At 34.0% G+C, this 14,733-nt stretch overlaps 2 protein-coding genes across 3 annotated transcripts in view; one reads left to right on the top strand and one right to left on the bottom strand.

The window, feature by feature from the left end:
- Positions 1-14,733, top strand: part of FAM227B (family with sequence similarity 227 member B) — a 199,432-nt gene that overhangs the window by 57,392 nt on the left and 127,307 nt on the right. The gene's annotated exons all lie outside the window — the stretch shown is intronic.
- Positions 5,901-14,733, bottom strand: part of FGF7 (fibroblast growth factor 7) — a 57,860-nt gene continuing 49,027 nt past the window's right edge. For both annotated transcript variants that reach the window (XM_059181503.1, XM_059181504.1), the window contains exons 3-4: positions 8,682-8,785; positions 5,901-7,100 (exon numbers count right to left, since the gene is read on the bottom strand). In XM_059181503.1, the coding sequence (XP_059037486.1) occupies positions 6,906-7,100; positions 8,682-8,785 (299 nt within the window). In that variant the 3' untranslated portion in view covers positions 5,901-6,905. The remainder of the gene's footprint in view (positions 7,101-8,681; positions 8,786-14,733) is intronic.

The raw sequence follows: 14,733 nt of genomic DNA, 5'->3' as shown, positions 1-14,733 counted from the left end.
TTTCAATTTGCATTCTTACATGATTTTTGGGGGGGGGGGTCTAATAATTTTATTTTGTGTAATAATCTTAAGAAAATAATCCAGGGTGCATGGTGGCTCAGTCAGTTACATGTCTGCTGTCTGCTTGGGTGTCATGGTCCCAGAGTCCTGGGATTGAGTTCTGCATCAGGAGGAGTCTGTTAGTCCCCCTCCCTCTGCCTCTCCCCCACCCCCATTTCTGTGTGCTTGCTCTCTCTCTCTTTCTCTCTCACTTGCTCGATTTCTCTCAAATAAAGTCTTTGAAAAAAAGAAAATAATCAAAAATAGAAAGTATATAGCAAGGAGATTCATATTTCTGTTAGTGGAAAGTTTGAAACAACCAAAATAACCAATGATAGATCAATTAAAGAGAAGTAAAATAGAGGTCTTCTCATTTATCTAGGCTATCAGATTCATGAATTGATTGATTAATAGAAAAATTTTGTAAAATTGATATATGCATGCCTTCAATCTTTTTTTTTTTTTTTAAGATATTATTTATTTATTTGTCATAGAGAGAGAAGCGAGAGCAAGCACAGACAGACAGAGTGGCAGGCAGAGGCAGAGGGAGAAGCAGGCTCCCCGCCAAGCAAGGAGCCCGATGTGGGACTCGATCCCAGGACGCTGGGATCATGACCTGAGCCGAAGGCAGCCGCTTAACCAACTGAGCCACCCAGGCATCCCTCTTTTTTTTTTTTTTTTTTTTACTTCAGACATAGCAATGTGCATTCATTTATCAGATTTTATGTGGGGCTATGAACTCTCTGAGTATGATTCTAATAATTATCATGCCCACTAAATATTGCCTACAGTGTACAGAGAATTCAATGATATCTGCCAAGGAATCTGCATGCATAATTCTGATTGTTGTTATTTTTCCCTGTTGTCTTGCCCACACCTAATTTAACATCTAAGTTTTTAATCACTGACCTTTTCCATTGCCACTCCATAGGCAACTCTAAAAACTCTGATTTTTGTCTTGAGTAATATGGGAAACAATTGCAGCTTTGAACAGAGGAATTGCATAATCTGAAATACAACTTAACAGAATCACTGTGGCTGCTCTGTTTGAAAAAGGACTATGGTGTATGTGGGGGTACCCTTTGCACAGTTTATACCCCATAATTGACTGAATGCAAAGACAATTGTAGCTCTCTTTCTAGTGTTTGCATTTCCTTTTAGCCTCAAACATGAGTAGCAAAGATGTAAAGGCATCTAGGAAAACCAGGGATCCAAGAAGCACTGTAGACTTTGAAATCATATTGGAAAATATGGAATTAAGATGGGAAGCAACATAAGGCTTTTTCAGAGTCTTTAAGGAAGAAACAAAAATAAGAACCAGGTATAGGTCCTAAAGGGATTTCCTTTCTCACTCCTACCCCCACCCTCCATTTAGCCAATTAGTTCTCAAATGCATAGGTACCTTAGTATCTCCTGGGGTGCTTTAAAAATAGCACTGCCTGTGTCCATCCTAGATACACTGATGCAATTGACCTGGACTGGGGGCTAGGCCTCATTTTCTTAAAAAAAAAAAAAATCCCAGATGATTCCAATATGCATCTAGCATTAAAATTGATTGTTTTTCAAGTCTTTTTAGGTCTTTTTATCTCACATGGTCATGTGCAACTTGTGATTGATTGCCTCTGCCATCTAGAACAAGACTCTATGGCTCAAGGAGGTTTCAGCTGGTATATATGATTTTACTCTCTTGAGGTAGGGAAGTGGAAGGCAGGATTATCATCAGATTGGGTCTGAAGGCTGGGTCACACCCTTCATATATAGGTAAAGTAATACTGTTAGTTTTCCAGCTATATTAGGAGTTCTAAAGAGGCACAGCTCAAGCTAATAGGCAGTCTAAACTGTGGTTCCAACTTTTTCTCAATTACCTTTGCAAGAATGGGCTATACAGTATCCCTCAGGAAGTATCAAGAATGTTGCCACAGAGAATATGCTTATTTTTCTCTGCTGAATGGCTCACCAAGAAAAGCTATGAATTATTCTTATTAGACCCTAAAGAATCCTTTCTTGTGGCAGTGACCTTAAAAAATCCCACTTACTATTTGTGTTAGGCAGCCTTTAAGATGGTATCTGATGATCCCTGCTTTTTGGTATTTATGCCTTTGTGTAATTTCCTTACCTTGTATAGGCAGAAGTAATGGAATATCACTCTCAATATTAGGTTCTAAAAAAACTGTGGCTTCCATTTTGGGCATTCTGTCTGGTTCCTTGCTGTGTAGGAAACAAACTGCCATGGTTTAGATAGTGCTATAGAGAGGCTCATGTGGTAAGAAAGTGATATTTTGAGCCAACAACCAGTGAGGACTCAAGGTGAATCCCTTTCTAAGCTAAGCATTGAAATAATAGATGTCCATAGCCCTGGCCAACACCTTGATTGTAGCCTTATGAGAGATTCTAACTAGAGAGTACTGGCCAACCCATGTCCAGTTTCCTGACCACATAAAACATGAGACAATAAATATTTGCTGTTTTAAGCGATTAAGTGTTAAGATAATTTGTTAAATAACAATCTATAACTAACACATGGCTGGATTTGTCAAGAAGAAAGTCCTGCCATCTGTAAGCTAAATATTATTATTTATCTCATATTTCAGTTATTGTAAGTTCTGGTAATAGGAAAGAAAATAAGTTTGTATAGATTCTCATAATTTCAATGATGAGGATGTGGAAACTGGAACCACATAATTATCAGGAAGTAAAAGGAACATGTAAGAAGAAATGTACTCAGGGGAGAGTAAATACAGGGATGTGGGGGAAGAGAGTTGGACTTTATTATTTTTTTTATTATTTTCTTTTTTAATTTTTATTTATTTTATTATTTTTTGCTTCCTGCCAAGTCTCCTCAGCATAAGAGAAAGTGCATTTTCTTAACAAACCATTCAAAGTTAGAGGATGAATGGGAGTAAATATGGCCTGAAGGAACATCAACCTCATTGAAAGCAGCAGCTTTGTTGAATAAATATAGAAGTCAAACAAAGAGTAGCCTGACAACAATGCTGAAACAGTTATAAATTTTAATGAACTATTTCATATTAAGATGCACATTAAGAACTCAAATCATAGAGACCAATTAAGAGATACTCTCTGAAAACTGTTTCAGAGTGATCATAGAAATAGTCACAGCTAATAATCAATCATCTGATACCCACAAGGTAGTTACAGTGACCTGTATCTGTTCTGATAGATAAGTGGCATATTCTAATTGACCTGTAACCATTCATTCTGGTCATTAAATATTTTTAATATCATTCCTATTCCTAGTGAACTTTAGATAAAGTTTTTATTTTCTATGGCCATGTGTCATCTATGTGTAAAGTTGGATAATAAACGGTAGGTATCTCCTGTGTCTTATTCATGTCCAGGTATATGGCAATAGGGTAATGATGTAAATGAAACTGCATGATAAGCCTTGTAAATCTTTCTGATGTATCACTTTTGTTTATTGGTGTAAATTTTATATTAGTGCAAACACAAATATATTATGAAATAAATTACAAAAATCACATGAGTTTTAAGAGAAAAAAGATTTTCAAGAAATTTTGTGTGCCACCTTTACATTATTCCCTAGACCCTCATTCTTTACTTCTACTATTATTGTTATTTCAGTAGACAATTTTGAGAGACACTGCTTTAGTGCATTTGTGGTTATAGAATTGCTTTTCCTACAGTTGGTCTTGTAGTCCATCTGTATGTTCTTTGTAACTCTAGAGAAACCGAGGAGCAAACTCTGAGAGATAGAAACTAAGAATTTATCTCCAGCATCTCTTCTCTCTTATCATTAGGTCAATTTATAGCCAACTCAAAGGCTGATAATTTATACTATGGCTTTTTTTTTAACAAAAAAAATGTTTTAGTTCGCTAATTGCATTGAAAATGTCTTTTTATTCTATTGTTAGCAGTTTATATTCTTTCATTTAATTTTTTCCTTCCTTATTGGAAACCCATGAATTTAACTGATTTTCCCTTTCAAAGAACATTTTAGAAAAGATTACTCCATTTATATGGACATTTTGCTTGCTGTTCCCCATTTGTAAATAAAGGAGTACATGTAAGAGTAGAATAGGAACCAGGATTAGAAATTGAATCATATCTTTCCTCCTCTTGAGTCAAATCATTACAGTATAGACTAATTATTGTATATGAAGTGAATTGCCAAAGCATACATTGCCTTTGCATACAAACATAAATATCATATCTCAATAAAAAAGAAATTGTTTTGAGAGAGAGAGCAAACATGAGGGGGTGGTGCCAGGGGCAAAGGGAGACAGAAAATCTTAAACAGGTTCCACACCCATCATGGAGCCTGATGTGTGGCTCCAATACCAACCCTGAGATCATGACCCAAGCCCAGATCAAGAGTTGGACCCAACCAACTGACCCATCCAGGCACCCCTCAATAGAAATTTTTTTAAAGAAGGAAACTACTAGCTAATAATCCTAATAATCTAATGGTATGAAATACATCCTAAGTGACCTAGACTTTGGTGACCTCTTTCTACCTAACCAGCTACTATGGATGTATCACAATCTCAGTTTCCTGGTCTACAGATGAATACAAGAGACCGTTTTAATATTCTAGAATTCTAAATGTATGTAACTAGTACTGATTTTATTTTCTAAAATTTGCATGATAAGTTTTTAAAGGGGGGGGGAGATAAAAAATGAATTAGAAGTGTTTCTAGAAACACTACCAGATTGGATTTACTGCTAAATTTGGTGTGCTTAATTAGCTTTGCTGTGTAATTATATATATATATATATATATATATATATATATATATAGTCTCTGTTCAAATTTTATATCATCATGTTTTGCCCTAACTTTTAAAAATGAAGAGATTAGTCTTAGTCTGAATTTTCTTTAATAATCAAACATTGAATGAATTCATATAAAAATTGATTATGGTTAGACATTCTGCTAAGCACTAAGGAAAAGCATAGTTTCTCCTCTACCCTTGATATTTTCACAAGACCTCAGCCATAGAAACCTGATCTAGGAACCTAGGCTAGGAAGGCCTATGAATTAGAGAGCAGTTCAGAATATCAATCATAGCATGTCCCAGAGTGTATCTGAGAAAGGGCAGTTCTTTCTAGCTTCCTGCCACTTGGACATATAGGTGAACTGCAAGAATATGAAATGAATCTGTTGTTCCTGTTGATTTAGTCTTTTTATTTAACTTTTGCCTATGAGGAATATTTTGAAATTAAAAGCACAATGATAAACATTCCAATAGTATCTAAATTTAATTAGATAAATGTTGGCCTCCAATTGGTAAACACATAAAGTGCTACCAAATCTGCCAATCAAAGAATTATGAAGTGAAATTTATCTTTATCTTACAGATAAGCTTATTACCTGTAGCCTCACCTCAAAGCTTTCGTGATATTCAGGTCCTCAAATCCCTAATTATATTTCCTTTTTAGGCATTTTGCTCTTGCCATCTATCAGGAAAAGAACTTTCCATGTGGCAATATTTTGAATGGCAGAAATTTCTAGACATTAGAAAATTACTAACTCTTAAGTATGCAAATTTTAAAAGTATGGCACTTTTCTACTCATGAACTCAAGCATATTCTAACTTTAAAATCCTTTAAGTTCTTGTATCTGCAGTGATTTTACTTATATGATCCAATCTAATTGACAACACTATGTGGCCAAATATATTTCACATTTTTGTATTGTTCCCTGTGCGACATCTATTGTAAGAATTGCTGCAGGCTGTCATTTTTGTCTGCCATCCAGGATTTGCTGGCCCACATGCTATATACTAGACTTGGTGTTGGTCATGAGGGGGAAGGGTAACTTGCAGTTGAGCCAGACAGTTTTGCTATTGCTTTAGAATTAAAAGCATATGAAACAGATACAGCTTATTAAGGTTTTTTTTATAAATAACATAAACTTAAATAACAAAACAATAAAATTCAAATACAACTTAAAATAGAGTTTAATGCTATAACCACAGAGAAAAAGCATGATTACTTATGGGAAGAACATTATTAAAAGACATATTCCCAAATATGAATTATACAAAAGATTATGTTACTTGAAAAAAACTTAAAGATTTCTCAATTTTACTTTCAGGGATTATAAGATGTTATTTTGTGCCAAGTGAGATGAAATACAGTATTGTCATCATTATTGCTATTTTATATACAAGATTTTTGAAAATCTCCATTAAGCCATTATCCTTTCAGTTTGAGCAGCATTGTCTTGTTAATAGGTATAAGCATTTTCTAATATTTTTCTTTTGTAAAACTACCTATTTGATTCCATTCCATACTAGAATTCTTGAGAATATTCTTTCTTTTCCAATTAGAATTTAAGTGGATTATAATTTTTCACTAAAAAAACTTTCAAATACTGCTCATCTTCCATAGTTTGTATTGGCTTGATTATCTGACAAATCATTCCAGCAGCCTTTAGGTCTGACATATCTTTTATAACATCATCTGCATTATTATTATTATAGCAGCCATTTTATAAGCAGATAGGAATATTTAAATAATCATTACCAGATAATCAAATCTAACATACTCTTAAGGGTAAATTAATTTAAGAAAAAACATTACTATTACTAACATCATGATTGTACAACCAGTTTTACAATTTTTTACAACTTTTAGTTACTAAATCTGATTTTTGTGTATATTTTTTTCAAATCTTTCTTTAATGCAGTCTCTTAAAATAAACATACATGCGCAAGTCCAGCTTGATCAGTTTTTCAGTAGTTTTCCAGCCTTTCTTGGTTACTTAAAAAAAAAAAAAAAAAGAAAGAAAGAAAGAAAGAAAAGAAAAGAGAAAAAGAAAGAAAACAGTCCACTTAAAGAAATCTCCCTGCTGGAACTGGTTTCTTATATACCATATATGATTATGTTATTGCCATAGGAAGAAAGTGGGCTGTTTTTTGTTCTTTCTTCGTTTTTTTCCCCCTTACAGGAACCCCCTTTTGATTTAAAGCAACAAACATTTCTCCTCCGCTGTGTGTCCATTTAGCTGATGCATATGTGTTGTAATGGTTTTCCAGAATTAATTCTTTGAAGTTGCAATCTTCATTGCATTCTTTCTGTTAAAACAACAAACAACATTATCCATATTATTTTTAGAGGGACTCAAATAGTAAGCAGTAATATTTAGTAAAATTAAATCATATATGATCTTTTCTTTTTTTCAGTGGACCTACTGCAGTTTGTTAGATATAAATTAGCATTTGCAAAAAAATAGACATCTTAAAATTTTTTAAAAAGATAAAATGAGGGGCGCCTGGGTGGCTCAGTGGGTTAAGCCGCTGCCTTCGGCTCAGGTCATGATCTCAGGGTCCTGGGATCGAGTCCCGCATCGGGCTCTCTGCTCAGCAGGGAGCCTGTTTCCTCCTCCTCTCTCTCTCTGCCTGCCTCTCTACCTACTTGTGATCTCTCTCCGTCAAATAAATAAATAAAATCTTTAAAAAAAAAAAAAAAAAAAAAAAAAAAAAAAAAAAAAAAAAAAAAGATAAAATGACACATATTTAGTTATGCAGCATATTTTCAAACATCTGACTTTTTGGCCATTAGTTGCTACTAATCTTTAGTGTTAGGATCTATTTCATTCTAAGTAGCAGCTCTCATATTACCATGCCCAAGTCAGTCATTCCCTAACTGATGAGACTTGATATGATTGGCAGAGCATCTGCCTCCCTCAATCAAAGGACATATTTCACACCTTTCTTCATTTACTACTATACTGCCTGCAATTGTGATAGAAAAATTAAGTTTATTTGTACAGTCATCCAACTATTCATTTGTTCAGTCATTCATTCAGTTAAACCTATATTATTATATAATAAGCCTGTGCCAGTTAATCATGATTGCTGGGCTGTGGGAATACAAACGAAAGTTGATTATATTTTTTTATGGTGGGATGAACTGTTACATATTTCACATTGTAATAAAGTCGGAACAACATGAATGCTCACAGTTCAAAGCCCAGGATTGTGAGATTGATGTTGATAAACAAATGTCTGAATATTTTTCCCAAGAATTTTCATGTCAGCAATGTACAGATTTGGTGAACTTTAACTAAAGAGCTTTAATATTCTCAGAATAAAATTTTATATATTAAGTATCTAAAATGCACATGGAATTTCAGAGATGGAAGTATCCTGGGAGGGCAGTTAATCCAACTCATTTCATAAATGAAGACATCCAAGCCTGGAGAGCTTAAGCAATTTGTCCGAGATCCTGCAAAAACTGTTTTTCTCAATGCTTGAATAGAAAGTGTTTTAATGAAGTCATTAAATTATATAATTGGAAAGAAATTAGTTTCACCTTTTCTTTTCAGAAAAGCAAGATGTTTTGTTTGGGGCACCTGGGTAGCTCAGTTTGTTAAAAGTAAAACTCTTGGTTTAGGCTTAGGTCATGATCTCAGCGTCATGGGATCAGGCCCATATTGGGCTCTGTGCTCAGTGTGGAGCCTGTGCTTAGTGTTCTCTCTCTCTCACTCCCTCTGCCTCTCCCTTGCCTCCTCTCTCTTTCTTCTCTTTCTCTTTCTGTCCCTCTCTAAAAAAAAAAGAAAGAAAGAAAGAAAGAGAAGAGAAGAAAAGAAAAGGCAAAATATTTTGACAAAAATAAGTTCAAAAAATTAAGTCTAAACTATCAATTATCAATACCTTTGCATAGAGTTTTCCTTCCTTATTCATTGCAAGATAATATTCACTTTCCACCCCTTTGATTGCCACAATTCCAACTGCCACTGTCCTGATTTCCATGATATCTGCAAGAGATCACAGAAAGATAAGTCAGTTATTCACTCAGGTTTGCAGATTATCCAAGAATGACCATTTGTTCTTATCCTTTTTTCAGTTAAAAGTTATTAAAATTATGAATCTGATTATTAACTCAGACTGAAGCCACCTACCCATAACACACAAACCCCAGAGTAGTCCTTATTAAATATGAAAGTGCAAACTATTGATTTTTTTTAATAGAAAAAGATACCTGGATTCAAAGAAGTAGTAAATATTTAAATTTAGCTTTTCCTTCCCTAGAATTACATTTCTAATTTACTATAATAATCATCATGATAACAGCTAATGTTTATTGATCTTATACCACATTCTCAGAATTATTCCAAGGCTTCTATATATTAACTCACCTTCTTATCACCAAGGCTATGAAATAAGTACTCTAGTTATTCCAGTTTTATAGATCAAGGGGCCCACACATAGAGAAGTTTAATTTGTCCAAATTCTCTCAACTGGTAAATAGCAGAAGTGAAATTTGAATCCAGACAATCTGGCTCTTAATCATTATATAATACTATGAAAGTATATAATAAGCTAACATCTTTACTTTTCTCTTAAACTTTATGTTAATAATCATTGCTAACAGAAAATCTCTTGAATTTACTGAAATTGAACAAAATTCATTTAAAGCAATTTTAAATGATGGTAATAGAACCTACTGAAATTAAATATTTTAAACTGATAATTGAGTTTTTGATATATGAAAAGACAATTTGAAACCAAATTATGGGGGTACCTATGTGGCTCAGTCAGTTAGGCATCCAACTCTTGGTTTCAGCTCAGGTCATGATTTCATGGGTCACGTGATAGAACCCCCAGGGTGGGGCTCCACATTCAGCATGGAATCTGCTTGAGATTCTCTCTCTCCACCCCTCCTCCACTGCTCTGCATGTGCTGTATCTCTCTCTCAAATAATCAAATAAAATCTTTAAAAAATAAATAAAATAAAACCAAATTATGAATCCTGCTCATATGATATTGTATAACTTTATACCTTTCTTGTTTTTAGTCTTTGATGAAACTATTTTTATAAAACATGGTTACCATAAGAATACTAACCTGTTATTTATAACCTATTATCATTTATTATGTTTCTTTTCCTTAAGTGCTATATTTTAATGACTCACATAAATACAGTAAAGTCTCAAGAAATTTTCAAAAACATTTAAAATTATTTAAAACATTTAAATGTAGGAATTAAAAGTTTAGTGAACCTTTTTAAATAACTGCTACTAATTATACTTTCAACATGAAGGTGCAGCCATGAGACATTCTCTTTCCTGTGCCTAACATAATGCAAAAAAAAAAAAAAAAAATTCCAAGTGAAAATTATCTGCATAAAATCAAGTCTCCAAAAGCTGTTTTCCAAAATATTTACTGAATTAAAGGAAAATCTGATTTTTTTATTTCATGGTTTTGCTTCGTCCTCTTATTTATTCTTTTTGCTTTAGTTTTCCTATCTGGAGAATAAAATTGAAACCCACTTCATCAGGATTAATATAGCCTGCTAATTTTTGTCATCTGTTTCACATATATGCTGCATATAGAGGCCCTTTTCCCAGTATACTATGCTTAGCACTAGCCAGAGGTCATCCAGTTGAGAGTTCTAGAGCTGCTCATAAAAACTGAGGTCTATGAAGGAAATGCAAAAAAATGAATAGCAATCTTTTTAAGTATTTATGAAGTATTGTCAGAATGTATAGAACCCTAGTGTAATTTGAGGACACAAATTAAGGAAAAGGGCTCTAATTTCTGAACTTCAGAAATTAATGTCAAGTATAAATAGCAAACATATCTTAATTAAAAGGAAAGAAAACCTTTTGATTCTGTTTGTATTTGAAGAATGTGGAGCATTAAAATTAGTTTTAGTCATGAAAATATTTTATATTCAATTCTAATAAATTATGAATGACTAATTCTAAATTTTCAGACCAACAAATCATTTGGTTTTAAATAGCACAATTTCTACTCCCTTTCTTACAATCAGGATAGGACTCAAGATGTAAACAATGACTTATGAATCAAATTATTAGGTGTCATTAAAAATTCAATAAACTATTTTATTAAATACCCCAATTTTACTAAAAGATAGATGAAAAGTAGTCAAAGACCTCATAATAACTACTGGCATCAATGAATAAAATAATCTTAATTCTCAAGATTTTGGTCACAACTAAGCTATGCCTTTATAAGTAGTTGATAATAGCAATAATATGATTGAGGAGCTATTGGATAATATATATTACCATTATCTCTCAATATTTTATGACCCTAGGAAGTCATAATAATAAGGAAATTCAAAATGAAAAACAATGAGAAGGAAAGAGAACCGAGAAACTATCCGTCCACGTGAAACCAAAGAATTCTCACTTTCTCAGTACATTCATAGAGTTCAGTGGTTCCACTTTTATCAATAGGGGAAGGTAATAAGTGTAAATAATAATTATGCTTCAATATGTGTCAATATCATTTTTGCTAGTAAAATTTAAGCCGTGCATATAATCATAATCAGACCAGAGCATTCTGACTTGCTACATCTTTTGAAGATTTCAGTATTGTGATCAGGGTGTGGTAATGATGAAATTCCAGGATGTAATTTTAGAGAGTAGATTAAAGAGGGAAGCAGTGGCAGAGGAGCACATGTGAGGATGCTTCAGGTGACACCTACAGATATTCTTCCCAGTGTTCAGAGTGTTCAATGTAAATATTAAGTATTTAAAAAGTAAAATACATTATTACCATATATTTAGAAGTCTGATACATTCTGAAATGCTGTGATGCTATGCAAAATTATATTTTATTGTTAACAAATAATTTTGTCAGTCCTACACATCAAGCACAGCTAGAATTTCATTGTAGATTTAGATCACACAGTGGTTTGTATATACCAAATTTAGGAACAAGGTAGAGAAAGCTGCTCTCACTTTTGACTCAGTATCTTCATAAAAGTCAACCACATTATTAGTTCCACCCCAGTAAAGATAGCATCTTCTTAACTTTCCTTCTGTACTCATTCTCAAAATTAGCCAGCTTTAAAGTGACTTTTCCAGCCCCTATCCTTATGCCTTAGCCTCAACATCATTGGGCCTACAAGTTGAGGAAATAGATATAGCAAAAGGAATGAGTAAATAGGATAGAAATAATTTTAAACATTGCTGTCAAGTATATTGAGTATCTGTGTTCTATCATATTTGCTAAAGGAAGCTTTGTTTGATATTAAGGTGGTTCATTCCAGTATTATGCTCCACTTCCTAAAATATTAACAAAATAGAGAGGCAGGGACAAGGGGATCAGCCAGAAAGTTAAAAGAAATGCTTCCCGGAACTCTGTAGCTTGCCGGGAAAAATTCCTGGATATAAGGGAACTATTTGGAGTGAAGTGGGCATATTTGTTTTGTTTGTCCTACTGTCTGAATGGTCACCAATCATGTGTAATATAAATATAAATTGTTTTTCTTGGCTAGAAGTGAAAGTGAAAAAGCTTGAAATACTCTTTTCTATGATACAGCTTATTAGAGAAGATAAGCATTTTTAGAGGGGATTAAAAAAAAAAAAACTAATTCAGAAGAAAAGCCAGTAAGAAAAAAAAAAATCTCAAGGGTCTAGGGAATCCAAGCTGTCATTAAGAATATAGAAAAAGGAATAAAGTTGGTTAAGTTTTGTTTGAAAAAAAAAAAAAAAAAGAATATAGCAAAAGGAATAAATTGGCGAAAAGGAAAAAAAAACATAACTGCAGAGTGCAAAGCATAGTTAAATGGCATTAAACTATTTTCTTTAGAAATAAATAGTTGTGCTATTCTTCTTTTTTTTTTAAGATTTTATTTTATTTATTTGACAGAGAGATCACAAGTCAGCAGAGAGGCAGGCAGAGAGAGAGGAGGAAGCAGGCTCCCTGCTGAGCAGAGAGCCCGATATGGGGCTTGATATGGGGCTCGATCCCGGGATCCCGAGATCATGACCTGAGCCAAAGGCAGAGGCTCCAACCCACTGAGCCACCCAGGTGCCCCAATAGTTATGCTATTCTAACTAGCAATGCTGAGTCTGGCTGTTCAGAAGCATTGGCAACAGTATCTCATTGTTTATGTAATAAGGAGAAAAGCTAGTGAAAATTAGGTTGTTCCCTGACTGGAAAGCAGTCCAGAACAGCTTTGAGACAGCTTCCTAGAGAGCTGGATATTCCTGATGTATATATCAAGACACAAAGAAGGGTTAGGGCAGATTCATCAAGCTGAATGAATGCTGGCCTGTGCAGGAATGAATGGCAACACCAGAAGAGATGGTAGATCTCTAGCAACACTGCAGTTTTGAGGAAAATGAAAGACATGAGAGCACAGGTGGTGTTTTCATTTCTTCTTCTACTTTAATCTCATGAGTTTATGTCTTATATTTGTCTTATATAAGGCAATAGATACACTGTAGACCAAAAAATCATGTACAGTAAGTTTGGTAGCTAACTTAATATCTGCAAGCTATATATTTTCATATTTTGTTTTCTGAGCAACCCCCTGGTTTTTGGTATGGAGGGTAGGATTTCATAAGCTTACATAGTTCATTCTTCTACAGATCCTTGTGGATCTATAAAAACCTCACTTCCCACTCTGTACTTGAACAAAAGTCATTCTTGTGTTTTCTGGAGTAAGAGAGGGCACAGCACATAGGACAAAGCAGATTAGAAAGTCAGTGTTGGTAGCATACCAGTTCTGCCAAATTTCTAAATGCATTACCAAGAAATCTACTTTAAATCTATTAATTTCATTGGAAAGATATTTTTAAGGCACATCAAACAACTAAAAATATTACTCATTCAGGAACCTTGCTATTTTCAAGTCTATCTTCATCCCAGGTAGAGGTAGAACCTTTAAAGAGTGAGCATCTTTTCATATGTTTATTTTCCATTTGCATATCTACTTTGGTAAGATAGCTATCTGTTCATATATTTTGCGCACTTTTTAATTGGGTTGTTAAAAATGAAAGATTTTAAAAATATTCTTAACCCCAATATGTGGAGAGATAAGATTAACAATGTTCTTCACTTGGAGCACCTGGGCAGCTCAGTCAGTTGAGCAGCCTACTCCTGATTTCAGATCAGGTCATGATCTAAGGGTCCTGGGATGGAGCCCTGGGTCATGCTCCGTGCTCAGTGGGGAATCTGATTGAAGATTCACTCCCTCTCCGTCTGCCCCTCTCCCCATTCACATGTTCTTGCTCTCTCTCTCTCCCTCTCTCAAATAAATAAATCTTTGAAACAAACAAAAACCCTCAAATGTTCTTCACTTACTTAGTATCAGAATGGTGGGACAAATATGAATCTACTGTTGTAACTGGACCTGAATGGAAGGATGTCCACAAGTAATTAATCATTCAACAGTTACATTTTGTGGATAGTTGGTCCGTAAAAGAAAAGCTAGCAAACATTAAAAATTTTATTTCTTAATTATGACTGAGCTTGAGAGATACCCTAAACCTGCATATCAGTATTCTCCTTTTCGTGTAATAGAAAATATAATATTGAATGAAGGCAAGAATAGCAGGAGTAAAAGGGACTTGAAGGAAAGGAAAACACTGGCTTCATACAATTTTACAGAAGTAAGATCTTTGAAAACTACTCCATATGTCCTTTAATAGATACATTTACTCAGTTTTGAAGGTAAATATGTTGAATCAGTGAATTTCTTCATCATTCTTTGTTGTGTTAGTACAAATTTAACCTTACTGGATTCTGCTGCAAGGTAAATTATTTCCCCTGGATCTTCCTTTAATGAACATGAAGAAGAGTTATTTATCAGTTACAGTGCTCTAAGAGGACAGGGCTTGTCTCAAAATTGAGCCTAGCAAGGAATTGGCTCACAGTGAAGATCTGTTGAATGTTTCATCATGAATGTATCAGCATCACATCTTTCATATGCTCGTAAGCAACT

This window comes from Mustela lutreola, chromosome 7 (assembly GCF_030435805.1).
Source record: "Mustela lutreola isolate mMusLut2 chromosome 7, mMusLut2.pri, whole genome shotgun sequence".
NCBI classification, from domain to species: domain Eukaryota; kingdom Metazoa; phylum Chordata; class Mammalia; order Carnivora; family Mustelidae; genus Mustela; species Mustela lutreola.
Note: the sequence above shows the minus strand (reverse complement) of the source record. Positions and strands in the feature narration are given on the sequence as shown.